Genomic DNA, 17011 nt, shown 5'->3' on the forward strand with positions numbered 1-17011 from the left:
TTACTTTTACTTTCTAATATGGCATCATAATGGAATCGTACTAGGTTGTCAGACCTTGAGAGAAAGTGAACAAGTTTTTGAAGCATTCTCATTAATAATTAATTAAAGGAATTAAATGGATGTATATAAACAAGTGGTTTGAGAACCACCAAGAGAATAGATACAAGAAAATCACGACACTTAATATGATATAATTACTATATGATATAATTAGAATAATATAAAATCAAAAGGTGTTGCGGTCACTCACCAAAGTAAAAAACAACAAAAAATTAAATCAAGTTGGTTTCAGATCTTGAAACAGTGTAGGCCAGAGAGTATGATCATCAACATCATCATCAACGTCAAAGTCAAAATCAAGCTTGTCACCGGGACTGAAGCCCAATGGGCTCTCATCGGGCTCAACGAGCCTAGTTGCATCGGAGTTTCTAAGTATTGGCATTCTTGGGCTTCTATTCTCAGCCATGAGCCTTGCATCAAGAGGCCCAGACAATCTTGGGCCTCTTGTGAGCCTGCTATCCAGCACAGGCCTAATCGCAGACGAAGATCTCAAAGGGCTTCTATTAGTGTACACCATCATCCGGTCGTGCATCCTTCCATCCAACGGTCCAGATAGCTTGATGGCCTTGTTAGCAGGCGCCACTTTCTCATGCATTCTTCCATCCAACGGCCCTGATAGCGCTATGGTCTTGCTTCGGTAAATCGGAGGCACCGGCAGTGCTGCCTTTTCCTTCTCTTCCTTCTCCTCACTGCCTTGTTTCCTCATCACCATACCTTTCCATTTCCCTTGGTGCTGCCAATTCGGCTCTATTTGCGGCGGTGGTTGAGGCATGTTCTTGAGGTTGACATCGTGGCCGTGAATCACAAGCTTGTTCATGCACTTCCTGAGGCATCTCTTGAGGACGGCGGAGAGCTTCTTGTTGGGACGGAGCGGCGGCGGCGGCAGCGGCGGTGGTAGGAGGTCTTGTTGTTGTTTGTTAACTAGCTTGAGAATCTCGAGCCTGTGCTTGGCAATGGAGATTCCATGCTCTGGAGGAGCTCGTGGTTGAAGTGAGTGGCGTCTTCCAATTGGAGCTCGTTGCGGGCGAAAGTGAGGCCATAGTCGTAGATGAGAGAAGGATGAAGGGTTGTTCTTGAAAGCCAGGAGAACCAGTCCATGGATATGATGTATGTGATGGATATTTTGATGAGTATTTATTTATGTTGGTTTATGAGACCACTATACACTTAATTGGTTTGCTTCATAATTTTAATGCAATTTGGATGGTAGTTGAGAGTGAGAGCGACAAGAGTGTACAATTTATTAGGCCATTATCATAACGTAAGGAGATATAGGCTTACGGTCACGGGCATAGATACTGCTATGACTATCAGTAATGTAATGAGAATATTACTGCACATTTTTATAACCAACATGGTAGTTATGACGCACACAGCTCAAGAGGGGAATAATTAAAAACAAACTAACGCAGACCTAGCTAGGGGGTGTGGCAATTTGCCTAAATTTGTAGTGCAAAAGCGAAGAGGACGAGAATGAGGAAAATGGTTAGTGGGCACGGAATGCGATAAGATGCTCCTATCCTGCTCTCTGCTCTTCCTCCCACTTGGAAGGGATTAGAATTGGAATTGGTCAGCAATGCATTGTGGAAAATGTGGGCGGGTCTTTATGGTAATAAAGGATACAGTTAGATTAAGAAAATGGCATGGCTAAAGGGGCCCAATAAAATGGAGTAGTTAATGCAAATCAATTTGGTAACCTACTACCCATGATCTAAGCAGAACTTTAATGTACCACTTACCTACTCCCTTCATTTATACAATGGTAGCATTGTCTCAACTCATAAGAGGAGAACATGAATAGAACAAAATATGCAACATTTTTACATTCTTACGTAAAAATATTTTATAGTGTGTGTCAAAGAAGAGAGAGTATTGTGGGAAAGGGGCAGTGAACAAAGTAAGTGTGAACTGGTAGGGGCAGGTTACTACTTACTACTACCCTAATTCAAAACAATTGATATTATATGTTTCACATCAAAATTCGGCTGCACATGCCGTGGTCCATTCATCACCATCCATGTCATTGTCACTAATTCACATCATTTGGAGACACTACCCTGCAATTTGCAATTTACTTCAGCTTATTGTCGTTACTCGTTAGAGTAGTGACAGCTGTAGTTAGTTGTAAGTTTCTGTTGGAGATTAACTAACTTATCTCTGATTTCACCGGTGCTAAAGTTAGACCCAATAAAGAACTGACTATAATTAGCCAGAAAAATAAGTTAAGTCTAAAGGGCAAAAAAATAATCATGTTGAAGAAATGATAACCACTAACCAACTTTGGCAGTTGCAACGGAACACAACGGCCACAAGTTTTGGCGCGTAACTCGTGGGGACCACAAGTTTTGGCACAAAACACACGCCTCTCTTTCTGTTTCTGTTTCAGTTTCAGTTTCAGAGTCTCAACCCGCAACACTGCCATGTATTCTCGCACCAGAGCTTTGCCATTATCTCTCAGGCTCAGCACAAGGACTCTGTGCACCCAATCAGAGAGCTCCACGTCATCATCTTTGAGGCCCTTGGCTTCTCAAAGTAACCACTTTGAATCTTTTCTCAGATCAATAGCTTCTGGCGTTGTGCTTCTTGGAACCACCTTAGGCTACTGCTATTCCTCTTCTTCTCCTTCTCTCTACTCATTCGCCGACTATTCACGCGACGATCAGCTCCAGAAGAATCATGAGAACAAATCCAAGTTCTTGTTCAATGGTAATCTTTCCCTATACTCCTCTTCATGTTTCTTGAGACACAAGATTTCGATTGATATTGTTTTTTGGATTTCTCGTTTTCATCCTTTACAGACAACTACAGAAGAAGAGTATTCTTCAACTATGAAAAACGTATCCGCTTACAGAGCCCTCCAGAGAAGGTAATCATTTCACTTTTTTTAGTCTTTTTCATTATGTGTTTCTTCAATGATCAGTGATGTTGATTCTTATTCATTTAATTCGCAGGTTTTCGAGTACTTTGCATCGATCAAAACCGCGAATGGCGAGGTTTATATGACACCTGCAGATTTGATGCGTGCTGTTGTTCCGGTGTTCCCTCCTTCGGAATCAAACCGTGTTAGAGAGGGCTTTCTCAGAGGGGAGCAGGTTCCTGGTACATTGCAGTGTCAACCCTCTGAATTCTTTATGCTCTTTGACACTAACAATGATGGAGTCATTTCTTTTCCAGAGTGAGTATTCTGTTCTGTTGTTATCACATCTTCTTCTATGCATGAATCAATCTCATTTGTTCAGATTTCAAGTGCTGCTAATTTGGATAACAAATCCATTTCTTCCTCAATTACAGGTACATCTTTTTTGTTACTCTCCTCAGCATACCAGAATCCAGCTTCACAGTTGCCTTCAAAATGTTTGATCTTAACAATAATGGGTAGGATCTTCTTCCTTCCTTCCAGAAAAAATGTCACAATCATAATGATTATACACATATTGTTACAATAACAATTGATTTTGTCCACTATCAAAGATATCCTGGTTTGTGCATCTCAGCTCTCTAAGGATCATGTTAATAGGGAAATAGACAAAGAAGAATTCAAGAAAGTGATGGCTTTGATGCGATCTCAAAACAGACAGGGGGCTAGCCACAGGGATGGACGGCGCCTCGGCGTTAAAAGTTCGGTGGACGAGGGTGGTATATTGGAGTATTTCTTTGGCAAAGATGGAAATACTTGTTTGGAACATGGAAAATTTGTTCAGTTCTTAAGAGACTTACATGAAGAGGTATGTATGCTGATCATAATATGATTTCACAGCACATTCTGAAAGTTTTTTATTTGGACTGCTAAGAAATTTTTGTGATTAGCAAGAAACACCTTGCATTTCGCAACATACGATTTTGCTTTGCAGATCTTGAAGTTGGAGTTTGCTCACTATGACTACAACAGAAAAGGAACAATTTCAGCCAAAGATTTCGCACTTTCCTTGGTTGCAGCTGCTGATATCAATCATATAAACAAACTGTTGGATAGGGTGGAGGAAATGAACGATGATTCGCATCTCAGAAACATAAAAATCACATTTCAAGAGTTTGAAGCCTTTGCAGAATTGCGCAAGCAGTTGGAATTCTTCTCCCTAGCCATATTCAGCTATGGGCAAATTAGTGGAGAGTTGACAAAATCTGATTTTCAGAGAGCAGCATCACAGGTACTAAAAACTCCCTTTTATACTGAGTATCGAGCATTTCCAATGATGAATGAAAAGAAACATCTTATGGCTAATGTTAAATTGATGCAGGTATGTGGCATCACTATTACAGATGCAGTTGCTGACATAATTTTTCATGTTTTTGATGCTAACCGGGATGGAAACTTGAGTGCTGATGAGTTTATTAAAGTTATACAAAGAAGAGAAAGCAGTACAGCACGTGAAGGCATGGGAAGTTTGTTATCTTGCTTTTGGAACTGTGCAACAAAGCGTTCATCAACTAAGCTTCAAAGTTAATGATGAATTAATCTAATTAAGCATTGCAATGAATTCAACCATATGAAGCAACACAGGATGAAGATTTATCATTTATCACATGATTTTGCTGTGTACTCAGAGATGTAGAGTGTTGAATTTTCATTTTTTGTCCAAGATCTTTCCCTTTCTGGGAATTTGTCCTCATATGATCATTTTTGTACATACTGATAAACCAGCTACTATTAAATATTATTGCTTCTCATACTGTTTTTGACTGGAAAAATAAGTTCAGTTACTTCGGTACCTTCTCTTTTTACGAATATTATCGTTCTGAAAAGGATGTAATTGCTTGAACTTTTCGAAACAAAAACTTTGCAGACAGACAACCATCTTGGCTACTGAAAAGAAGAGTTTCATACTTTTACATTCTTGGTAGTACAAAGCCTCAATAACAAGAAAGCGTGTTTTGTACTTGGTGTGCTGCTAAACTACCCTAACTAGAAAAGCAGTATCACAGTTGATTGTGATTGGTACATCAAAACTGCACGTGGTATACATGACAAAAATGTTACACATAAAAAGGGCATTGAAAGCCAACAAACTTAACGGAAGTGGTAGCCCCTACAAGGTTTTACAGACATGAGTCTTTTCTTGTTCCATAGCATTCATTCATTGATTCATCCTCTCAAGCTCTCCCTACTAAAATGCATGGCAAGTGCATCCCTTATCCTCATTGCATTCTCATCCACCACTCCATCAGAAGCAACATCATCCGCTCTTTCCTTTTCCACAATTGTCACTTCTTTAACAGGCATTGGCTCGTTACACTTAATCAAGAAATTATGCAGCAAACAGCAAGTCACAATCACATAAGGCAAATACTCAACACACTCCCCTTTCCACTTCCTTAAATCCGAAAGGATCTGCCACCTAACCCTTAGCCTCCCAAAGGCATCACCAACCAACCCCATTGCACGTGCGTGTGCAATGTTGAAAGCTCTTTCAGCAGAACCAAAACTATCTTCCTCATTCACCCTATTATAAGGTGTTAAAAGCCATGGCAAAAGGGGATAACACGAATCCCCCAACACATACTGAGGAATTAAACTACCATCACTGAGCTTAAAAGATGGCCCTTGCAACAATTCTCTGGATTCCTCAACCTCAAGAAAGAGCTTACTCTGACGCAAAACAGTTTCGGGTTTCAACGTACTAGGCCACCCAGCGGAAACATCCAAGAACCTACCTTCGGAATCCACCAATGCCTGAACCATCAAGAACCCATCTTCACCCAAAATTTTGCTTTCAATTGCGAATTTATCCAACCCCAGAACGCCCACACAATTGGGGACCGAGCTCCACCCGAAACCCACCACAACCCTGTCGGAATCAGTGCGTAGCTCGAAGAGGTGCCCTAGTTTATTGGTCACGGCCTTGCAGACCGCGAAGAAAGCGCGGCAGGACTCGGCGAGGGAGATCCCGAAGCGGCGCGCCACGGCGGCGTAGGAGGCGCCATGGGCCAGTCGGAAAATGGCGGCGGCTAGGGCGCAATCGGGGGCGATTTGGGGAAGCGCGGAGCGGAGGGAAGGGGAGAGTTGGTCGAGGAGTTGAGAGAAGGAAGGCTGGGACATGCGGAATGCATGGAGCCAGCGCGAATCGGTGTTGGCGGCGGAGAGGAAGCGGCGGAACCAGCATTGGGGTTGCGGGGAAGGTAGTGAAGGTGGGAGCGAGAGAGGGTCGAAGGGTTTGGGAAGGAGAGAAAGGAATGTAGAGAGAGAGTGGGATGTGGATGCGATTAGGGATTCGAGTGCGAGGGTTTGGGAGGGAAGAAGGGTCAGGTCGTTTTGGGAGAGGAAGGAGTTCGCAGTGGCTGTCACTGCCGAGATTATCGCCGCCAGGTTGGGCCGGTTCGGGCGGTTCAGGTGGTGGTGGGATTTCTTCTTCGCCTTCCGCTTGGTGCCGCCGCTTGGTGCCATTCATTCACATTCTACTGTCTCAAAAATGTTTCCAATTAATATTTTATTTTTCTCTCTTAATCTTTACTTATCTATTAGTTTGTTAGTGGACAAATTTGTTGTTTTAACAAAATTTAAGAATTTTACTTTTAAAATTATTGATTGAAGAAAATATATTATTCTAACAGATTATATATTACTGCCAAACTTTGAAAATGTCAACTTCTTCCATTCAAAATTCCATCTATCTTCTTTGTAACAAATGCTATAATTTCTCTTCTAAAAATAACCATCTTAATTATTCATATAAAAATATTTTTATATAAAAATAATAATTAAATATTATTAAATAATATAAGATATTTAGTTAAATTATTTACTATGTTAATATTTTAATTATTATATTTATATTATTTTTATTAGTACCAATCAAAAATCTATATTTTTATCAGGATAAATCACACAAATAAATTAATTGTGAATCAATATTATATTAATATTCTAAAATAAAATGATTTACATACATGTTCGATTTATCTTTATATAAATTGAATCAATTAAATTGGATAAATTGAATTAATTAGATTCGATTTATTAGAGAAAATTTCGATGTACAATATAGTAAATTGAATTAAGTTAATTCGATCTATTATACATGTAAATCGAATCTAGTTAATTTGATTTAGTATTGATATAAATTATTAACTTTAAAACATAAATGTCAATAAAAAATATCCTCATTTAAATTTAAATAAAATATCAAAAAATTCAAAACGAATAAGAATAAAAATTTAACTTTTGTGTTTTAGTTTAAATTCCAAAAAATCTAAAATGAAACAATAAATAATTTCTAAAAATTAATTAAAAAATATTGTTTGACTCATTTAATTTGTGAAATTAAATATAAAACTTATATTTTGATACCGTTATGCTCTGAAAAAAATCCACGTTTGAGTTAGAAGTAACATCATTAAAGCAATAAGTTTTATATTTAATTTCACAAATTAAATGATAATTTGATTGATATGATATTTTAATTATTTCTCGAATTACATCTTGTATAAATATAATTAGTCATTTTATATTGTATAACTATCTGTTACTTCTAACTCTAAAAAATTTAAGTTTTAACTTCTATATTATTTTAGAGGATTATATTTAATATTAATTTTTTTAACATAAAAAATATCAATAATGATTTTTTAAATGCTAATGAGTTAAAAAATAATTTTTAATTAATTTTTAAAAATCATATATTATTCCATTTTAAATTAATAAGTTTATAAAAATGTAGATTTTTTTAAAATTTAAACTAAAATACAAAAATTGGATTTCTATTTTTATTCGTTTTGATTTTTTTGATATTTTATTTATATTCAAATGAAATAATTTTTTATTGATATTTATATTTTAAAGTTAATATAGAATAAATAAATAATTAACTTAAAAGTAACAAATATTCTATTTATATGTATATGCTGCAAAAATAGTAAATCAAATCAATTTGATTTATTATTGATATTATATTCAATTTATTATTGATATAACATATACAATAAATTCGATTTATCTTAAAAATATATAAATGAAGTCTAATTGTTTCGATTTAGATAAAAGGTAATTCATTTTAAAATATTAGTATAATATTGATTTTTAAATGATTTATTTGAGTAAATTACCTTTTTTATTTTAAAGATATTCTGAAAAATCTTTTTTAAGTTTGTTTTAATTAACTTATTGATGACCTTTTTAATTAACAGAATTCATTTAATTAAAATTTAAAACCCTAGTAAAATACAATGAACCAACCTTAATTGCAAAGGAAGCTTTCTTTCATAACAAGATTGAAGAAGTTGAATTTGTGGTGATATGGGTCCACGTGTGTGCACCTATAAATAGAATAATAACCTACGAGTCTCCGAAGTAGTCCAGTGTTTGATGCCATGGAGAAACTCAGAATTGGTGGAACATGGGTTGGAGTTTTAGATGTTGAACTTGACAACTGGAACATTCCCATGCTCCGTGATGAAGTTGCAAAGCGATCAAATTGCAACCCTCACTCCATCAACCTCATCTGCGCCGGCAGAATCCTCAAGGATCCTGATGACCCCACCCACAATTTGACTCAATTGGGTATCAAGAACAACGCTAAGATTCTATCCACTCGTATCTCTGTTGAAGAAGGACAATCCATCAAGAATCAAATCATGGCCGAAGAGGAACGCTCTCGCAGGCTTTCCAGGCTCAAGTACGTGTATTGTTTAACTCATTTTTAATTTATATTTTGTACTGGGTGAAAACTCAAGTGAAGACGACTTTACGTAAAAATGTAGTTAAATCAGTCGACTGCTTTTGAGTTTCTACCGTTGTATTGTATCATATATTTTATACGAGTGACTGATTTGATGACTGTTTTTTTGTATGGTTGGTTTTGTTAAATATTGAATCTTTGTGGCTCTTTTATCTAAAATTTATTACTTGCAACAAGGGCTGCTGCTACTGCACTTGCTGGAAGGCATGCTGATGGATCATTACCTGTTGAAGACTTCAACATTGAAGTTGAAGATCAAAGTGGAAAGAAAGTGCAACTTGGTTCTGAGACTGATCAGAGGTATAATTAAGCAACCATGCATAATAAATAAACTTGAAACAATTCTGTTGTTATCTTTTTGGGTTTGGCTGGCAGGGCTGTGATGATGGGACTAATGCTTGATGCAAATGGAAAGCGCCTTATTAGACAAGGAAACTACAAAGATGCACTTGAAGTTCTCTCTATGGGAGAGGTTAGTTAAGGAAATTTGATATCTATCATTTTCATATGTGTTTTTTCAAACCATGTTATCAATAATTATGATCACTGTTATTGCAGGAAGCATTTTCTCTCTGTGATTCAAAAGTCCTTGAGGTCAGTGATATTGGAAACCTCTTCACTTTTGACACTAAATTCTAGACTTGAATTTGTTGGTCTATGTATGAGAATTATTTGAGGCACTATGTATAATGGATTCAACTTGTTTGAATATAATTAACAATTGTGTGTTTTTCTTGGTTTCAGCTTATTGATAATGTACCCATTCTGCAAATAAACATGGTGTGGTGTTACTTTATGCTGCGCGACGTAAGTTCGCTTTCGGAAGCAGGAAAGCGACTCGAAATGGCTAGAGAGGGACTAGAGCGTGCTCATGGCAAGAACTTGCTCCGCCTCAGGCTCTTGCAGGGTGGTCGCTTTCCAGAACTTGCATTGTGAGCCATTAAACTCTGATCTCCTTCTTCTTAATTGGTGCTTAGAGAAGACTATTAATGCTTATGAGTTTGTTGTATATATAGGCATTTGAGATTGGAGCTTCTTGAGGGAGTGGTGGCTTATCATAGTGGACAGTTTGAGAAAGCAAGAGTAGCATTGACTTCTGCAAAAGCAAAATTTGCTCGGGTATGAAAAAGGCCTATTGGGACTTGAGATGAATTTATAATTATAATTGAGAATTTGGACATGTATTGGCTTACTTGTTTGATTATGTTTTGCAGCTACAAGTGTCTGATGAAACTTTATCAGCTGTTATGCAAATGGGCTTCAAAGAGGTTAATGCGAAGCGAGCATTGCGAATGACCAATCAAGATGTTGGGGGAGCCATTGATCTTCTTCTTGAGGAGAAGGCCAAGAAGAGGCAAAAGCAGATGGAAGATATCCAAAGAAGGAACGAGATTTGGTTGGTTAAACTTACACTTAACTTGATCTTTATTATTATTATTATTATTTAGTAATATAAACTTGTACCGATTCTTTCTGATTATGTTGGTGAATCTGTCAGGGAACAAAAGCAGTATGGGGTGACTCCTCTGAAGAAGCCTGTTGATCTTCCAAGATTGGATGAATTAGTCTCTATTGGGTCAGAAAATTATCATTCGTTTTCGGCTTTGTTTTCTTGAAATTTGCTGTTGCTAATTACAATTGTGGCAGGTTTGAGAGGGAGCTTGCAGCTGAAGCACTTAGAAGAAATGAGAATGACAGTGACAAAGCATTAGATGATCTCACAAAACCTGAGACCAATTCTAATTTACAGGTTAATTACCATTACTTACTAACTAACTACATCATGTCTTAGTCTTACTAATAAGTAATAACTGTTGTTATCATGAAGGATTATATTGAGTCAAAGAAAAGAAAAAAACAAAAACAGGACACCAATTCTGAAATTGAGAGATATGTGCAGATGGGATTTGAGAGATCAAGAGGTACTAAAGTAGTTTACTAAATGAATAGTCATATAGTTTTTATATAATATAATGTAATCACTAATTCACTATACTTTTTTATTAGCAGTGGTTGCTGCTGTTGAGGGTGGTGGGACCCCAGATGAAATCATGCAAAGACTGATGATGCCACAATCTGAGGCAGCAGCAAACTCATCAGCATCAGCATCACACAATGTTGCTGGTTCTGATGTTGAGAACCAAGATGTGAATAAAAATAATGATGGTGGTGAAGGTGAAGGTGAAGGTGCATCATCATCATCATCATCAGATTCAGAGAGAGATGTGGAGATGGAAGATGAGATATCTGCAGACATAGCAAGCTCAGATGCATTGGCTGACTATGACATTGAAGTCAACATTGAAGGAGAAGCCATCACTCAGTACCTTGCTATGTTGGACTCTGCTCCTCCTCAGTAGCAACAAACTGATTATATACAATAATAATAAATCAAGATCAGTTTATGTCAGTAGCAGGATGATGTTAATATACATTTTTTCTTGTTATTTTTTGTTTTGGGTATTAATCATATTATTGTTCAGCATAAACAATTGATGAATATGATTCCTTTTTCATAACAATTAGTTATGTTCCAAACTCCAAAGTGTATTGAATATACAGCTTGGTATTCATTATTCATATGGCAATATCTAAGATGACTTGTTTAAATCAAAATCCACACTATTTAAATCTATAAATTTCTTAATCATATTTTGAATGGGTTGTACTATTTAATTTGTGGGTTAAACAGGTTGGGTTGCGGTTTGGCAAATCTATCTGCTAGCTGTGCATATATTTTTGTATGGACTAACAATTTACAAAAATGATGTTCTTTACTTTAAAGGTATATAAGGAAGCAAAGCAAGGCACATGTTTTCTTTTCTTTTCGAAATTTACTCAAAAAAGCTCCACCTACAAAGAACACAATTCAGGACAATTCAAACAAAACAAACAGTAGAACATAGCTTTAATCACAACTTTTATCTAATTAAAGATAATCTTGTTATCCTAATTCACTGGGTTATTCTCTTCAACATGACTATTTGGATACACCTTAGACGTCAAATTGTTGCATCAATTGATCCATTTTTTTTTTAAAGATTAATCCGTCGCAAATTTTGGCTTTTTTAAGGGTTTACTTACTGCCTACACAAAATAGAATTTAAATTCCTAATACTTATTTAAATAGATGAATAAATTGACTACTCAACTAACTTAAATTAGTTCAATTTATGTGATGGGCGTGGCAAAACGCGTCCCTTTAACTAACTAACCTACTTGGTAGAAGTCAGAAGATGACTTGCCTTTTATTCCTTGCTCAGAGTCTTCACATGGTTTTGCACTTTTTATAAAGTTGTGGTTGGTTGGGTTCCACCAAAAGAATTTCCTTTTTCCTTTTTTTTCCCCAACACAATATGGCTATAGTTAATTCAGAATCTTTCTAATAAGTACATAAAAGTCTAATAGTTTATATTCAAAAAATGATAAATTAAAAAAAAGTTTTTTTCGTAACTTTCTAATATCTATTTATTTATAATCATTTTAACCCTAAACATAAGTTTTTAAATTTAGACTTTAAAAAGGAAAATGTTATTTTAATAATAAAATATAAGAGCTAATTTTAATCCACTTCCAATAATTATTAATTTCAAGTTGCTTTTAATTATTAAAATAATATTTCTATATAAAAAAATAATAATTAAATACGTAATTCTATTTAGCCGAAATCAAGCCGCAATTAATCAAATGATGGTTGATACTTTAACGAAATGATATGTGGTGCATAGCCAAATATATATTATTTTGTCTGAAAATCAATCATAGCAAAACTAGATTGGAACTTAATGAATACATTATTAAAGCATTATTGCCCATTAATACAAATTTCAGGAGAAAAATACAATCATTCGCTTTATGATTGAGATTGAGTGATCCATGTCTCTTTCATCACCAAAAATAAAACAGAGAAACTAAGCATAAGAATATCTATAACATTTATTTGGCATTATTATCCATCTTTTTGTTTTGGATTTTTTCTTCATAAGGTCAACTATCACATGTTTAATCTATTATTCCTTTTATATTTCATAACAAATATGGTTTAAGATAATATAATAATAATTACAGTTTTACTTAAATATTAGAATAAAAGATTACGACCATTATTATTATTATTATTTTAAAATAGAAGTAATAGGGAATAAAAAAGGAAAAGAAAAAAAAAGGAAAAAGATTGAGGAGTGAGTTTCAGAATCTGAGTGCAGATAACAAATTGCAATTATATGATTAAATATTATTATTCTCCACATCTTTGTGTGGCGTTAACGTCAAGAATGTGAAAAAAACAAAACAAAAACCATTCCTTATTGCATTTACAACAAAAACATCGCAACATGTCTGGTTTCTCTTACGATTCTCCTATGTCCTTGTCTTTCTCTCTCCCTTCCAAAGTTTGAAGCTTTTCCCATTGCCAAAATCTGGGTCCTTGTTTTTTTTCCCTCTTCTTACGAGACAAGATAGCTCAATCTCCTTCATCTTCAAATCCCTGTTTTTTTTTTTTTTTTGTCCTTGTTCCTCTCTAAGTTGGGATTTGTGTTTGCGGAGAAACAAATCCTGATTTGGAGAGAAGAATGCGTTTGTTTTTTTCAGATTCCAGGATTCATGCCATTACGGTAAGAGCACAACTTTGAGATTCTGAGGTTGTTTCCTCAATTCCAGCCACTGGCATTTAGGGAATATCTTTTTTTAATTAATTTTTTTTCATTCATCTTCATTGTACCTTCCATTTTGTGTATTGCTATGTATGAAGTTGATTAATTTGGTTGTTATATAAAGTTTTCTTTCTCCCTCTTTTGTATCGTTTAAAATGTTTCCTTGGCTTTTGGTTATTCTGCCAAGTTGGTAACATATGAAGTTTTAGTTATTTTTGAGAAGGGAGTTAGCTATCGTTCTTGCTTATAGGGTTGATTGGATTGAGGTTTTGGATATTGCTGTATAAGAAAGGTGATTGCTTGGATTAGTTTATCTACTGTTGGATTGCTGGGTTGAAAATGGGGAAGAAAAAGAAGCAAGTAGGAGAAACAAGTGAAGATGGTGGAAATCAAGGTGAGGATCAAGGGCAAGTGGGAGAGAGCAGCAGCACCAACGAATATGAGAGTGATCCGGCCTCATCTATATCCATGTCTCAGGAGTTGAAGGATGAGGGGAACAAACTGTTCCAAAGGAGGGACCTTAGAGGGGCATTGGTGAAATATGAGAAAGCTCTCAAATTGTTACCAAGGAATCATGCAGATGTGTCATATCTGAGGAGTAACATGGCTGCATGTTACATGCAGATGGGACGGAGCCAGTACCCGAGGGCGATTCGCGAATGCGATTTGGCTCTTGAGGTAACACCAAGATATAGCAAAGCTCTGTTGAAGAGGGCAAGGTGTTATGAGGCTTTAAATAGGCTGGATTTAGCTCTGAAGGATGTTAATGCTGTTGTGGAGACGGATCCAAATAATGCCACGGCGTTGGAGATCTCGGAAAAGGTGAAAATTGCACTTGAGAAGAAGGGGTTAAGAGTAAATGGTTCAGTAATTGAATTGCCTCCAGACTATGTTGAACCGATTAATGTTGTGCCGCAAGAAAACGTGGTGAAAGAGAAGGGGCGCAAGAAAAAGAGCAATAGACAGGAGGAGAAGGCTCCTGATAACAAAATTGTAGAAAAGCAAGACAAGAAGGAATCTGCAGAGGATAAGGCTGATGACATTGTTGTTGAGAAGAAGACGAACAAATCCAAAAAGAAGAAGGCTAAGGACAAAGTTGAGGAGAAGAAGGATGACATTAAGGAGGTTATAGAGGTGAAAAGTAATGATAGAACAGATGATCTACCCAAGAAAGCAGTAAAATTTGTTTTTGGCGAGGATATAAGATGCGCTCAACTACCTGCTCATTGCAGCTTCTTGCAGCTAAGAGAAACTATTTATGATCGGTTCCCAGGCCTAGGACCCATTCTTGTCAAATACAGGGACCATGAAGGTGATTTGGTTACAATCACTTGTGATGATGAGTTAAGATGGGCTGAAACAGGATCCGAGAGTTCTATCCGGTTGTATATAATAGCAGCTGCTCCTGAGCAGGATCAATTCTTTGAAAGGCTCAAAGTAAAGGTGGGGAAAAAGGCTGTTGTGGTTGATGTACCTGATGAAAGTTGTGAGGTAAAGCCAAAGAAAATTGTTGGCTCATCTTGCATTGAGGATTGGATAGTTCAATTTGCCAAGCTATTCAAGAACCATCTTGGATTTGAATCTGACAGATATCCGGATTTTCATGACCTTGGGATGAAATTCTATTCCGAGGCTTTGGAGGAGACTGTTACATGTAATGAAGCACAAGACTTATTTAACATGGCAGGAGATAAGTTCCAAGAGATGAGTGCTCTAGCATTGTTCCACTGGGGAAATGTGCTTGCATCAAGGGCAAGGAAGAAAGTATATTTAACAGATGATTTTTCTAAAGAGAACATATGCGAACGAATCCTGAGCTGTTATGAATGGGCAAAGGGAGAATTTTCCGACGCGGGAGAAAAATATGTAGCTGCCATTCAAATCAAGCCGGATTTTTATGAAGCATTCCTAGCACTAGGGCAGCAGCAGTTTGAGCAAGCAAAACTTTCTTGGTATCATGCTCTCAGTAGTAATGTCGATCTACAAACATGGTCATCCACCGAGGTTCTTCAGCTTTACAACGATGCTGAGGATAATATAGAGAAAGGAATGCAGATATTTGAAGCATCAGGGGGGAAGAAATACTTGAGTAAAGCCTTTAGTTCAAAGAATGCAAGAAGACATCTACAATACATGGGGTTGCATGTACTTGCCAAAAATATATCCTCAGAGGAAGTTGCTACACAGCAGGCAAATATGAAAGCTCTAATTAATCTTCTATGGGGTACCATGCTATATGAACGCTCCATTGTAGAATTCAAAATAGGTTCACCATCATGGAATGAAACACTGGGAGTAGCAGCTGAGAAGTTTGAACTTGCTGGAGCTTCTTCATCAGATATATCTTCGACGTTGAAGGATCACTGTTCAAATAATGCTGCAGCAGATGGTTTGTTTTCATGATAACTACATACTTTCTACTTTGTAGCTAGCTTTTTAATGGTATATGTTCATATATATACATTTGTTCACTCTTTTTCTAACTTACAGGTCCAGGATTCAACATTGAAATAATAGTACAGGCATGGAGTGATATAAATGAAACTAAAAGGTGGAAGCGTGTAATTCCTTCATTTCGTTTGGAGCCCTTGCTTAGAAGGCGAGCTTCAAACCTTGATCAGGCATCTGAGCTTCCATGAGTTGCATATTTTTCTTCAAATATCAAACAACAACAATGCCGACAGTAACTTATAGGCTGCTTCTGCGGCTAAAGCACCATCGTCATCCAAAGGTAGCCGAGTGTAAAACCCTGCTGATTAAAATCCATTCTATTAATTTTGTCTAGTTGCTTGTTTTGGTTGTCTGTAATATTTGATGATGTTCATGATTTGTTTTCTGATATATTCAAGTGTGCAGAAAAGTTTATGGCCGCAACATGCAAAAGTATCTTGCATATTTGATCTCTCATAAGTAGCTTTAGAATATTGGCATTTGCCTTATGTGCTTTGCTGTAAATGTTTCCAAATTTCAACAAACTTAAGAGCAATTTTTTCCTCTCTTCTTTGGGGAAAACTAGTACATTTTACACCTCTAATTAATCCAAGTTTTTTTTGTTATATCATAGCTGAATGCTGAGCAACATTGAGCTATGTGCAAGAGTGACACTGCTTACTTATTATGTTATTAATCCTCTCTATCCCTACCTTTGTTTTTCTTAATAATAGCTTTATGGTAATCCTTGGTTCACCCATTCTGCAGGTTATTTCTTGCTATTTATAAGTCTGGGTTCAGCAGTGTATTCATAGAAAAAAAAAGTATTGGTTTCATTCATATTACACTTACCAAGAACGCAAGGTTGGCAAGTTGGGAAGATGGAGTTGCAGGAATTTACCTTGTGCTTGGTTTCTGCTCATGTTACCTTCCCTTTAGTTTTTCATATTTGATTTATTGTTAGGATTTAATTTTTGTATCAAAAGCAGCCAGAGAGAATTGTTGTCCCCCCCCCCCCCCCCCCCCCCCGGGTTCTTTTCCCACCCCACCATTTTTCCTGTATTTGTAATTTTTATACATTTGTAAGTGCTATGTTCTTGGTTTAGTGTTTATAAATGAGACTTTTAAACTTTTTATTTTTCTCCTTTAATTACTGTGCTAAGTAACTATTTAGGATTTAAAACACTGAATTTATAT

The 17011-nt window shown here is 36.3% G+C and overlaps 5 protein-coding genes across 5 annotated transcripts; 3 read left to right on the forward strand and 2 right to left on the reverse strand.

Moving 5' to 3' along the window:
* Window positions 1-61: 61 nt before the first annotated feature.
* LOC130961404 (uncharacterized) lies at window positions 62-1604 on the reverse strand. Its single transcript, XM_057887276.1, has one exon. The coding sequence runs from the start codon at window positions 875-877 to the stop codon at window positions 278-280; it is 600 nt and encodes a 199-aa protein (XP_057743259.1). The 5' UTR covers window positions 878-1604; the 3' UTR covers window positions 62-277.
* Window positions 1605-2316: 712 nt separating this feature from the next.
* Window positions 2317-4739, forward strand: LOC130970553 (calcium uptake protein, mitochondrial-like). The gene is made up of 7 exons (XM_057896709.1): window positions 2317-2766; window positions 2859-2926; window positions 3012-3235; window positions 3352-3435; window positions 3578-3785; window positions 3912-4208; window positions 4299-4739. Exons 1-7 carry the CDS (start codon window positions 2481-2483, stop codon window positions 4503-4505), a joined length of 1374 nt encoding a protein of 457 aa, XP_057752692.1. The 5' UTR covers window positions 2317-2480; the 3' UTR covers window positions 4506-4739.
* A 31-nt stretch (window positions 4740-4770) lies between these two features.
* LOC130970642 (protein ALP1-like) lies at window positions 4771-6470 on the reverse strand. Its single transcript, XM_057896824.1, has one exon. It carries the CDS (start codon window positions 6440-6442, stop codon window positions 5144-5146), a length of 1299 nt encoding a protein of 432 aa, XP_057752807.1. The 5' UTR covers window positions 6443-6470; the 3' UTR covers window positions 4771-5143.
* A 1826-nt stretch (window positions 6471-8296) lies between these two features.
* Window positions 8297-11306, forward strand: LOC130973082 (uncharacterized). Its single transcript, XM_057897482.1, has 11 exons — window positions 8297-8669; window positions 8910-9032; window positions 9108-9204; window positions 9291-9326; window positions 9477-9664; window positions 9749-9851; window positions 9947-10128; window positions 10231-10308; window positions 10380-10482; window positions 10561-10654; window positions 10743-11306. Exons 1-11 carry the CDS (start codon window positions 8365-8367, stop codon window positions 11090-11092), a joined length of 1659 nt encoding a protein of 552 aa, XP_057753465.1. The 5' UTR covers window positions 8297-8364; the 3' UTR covers window positions 11093-11306.
* Window positions 11307-13088: 1782 nt separating this feature from the next.
* LOC130962219 (protein PHOX1) lies at window positions 13089-16818 on the forward strand. The gene is made up of 3 exons (XM_057888366.1): window positions 13089-15773; window positions 15875-16115; window positions 16583-16818. Exons 1-2 carry the CDS (start codon window positions 13724-13726, stop codon window positions 16021-16023), a joined length of 2199 nt encoding a protein of 732 aa, XP_057744349.1. The 5' UTR covers window positions 13089-13723; the 3' UTR covers window positions 16024-16115; window positions 16583-16818.
* The last annotated feature ends 193 nt before the right edge of the window (window positions 16819-17011 follow it).

This window comes from Arachis stenosperma, chromosome 1, assembly GCF_014773155.1.
Source record: "Arachis stenosperma cultivar V10309 chromosome 1, arast.V10309.gnm1.PFL2, whole genome shotgun sequence".
Lineage (NCBI taxonomy): Eukaryota > Viridiplantae > Streptophyta > Magnoliopsida > Fabales > Fabaceae > Arachis > Arachis stenosperma.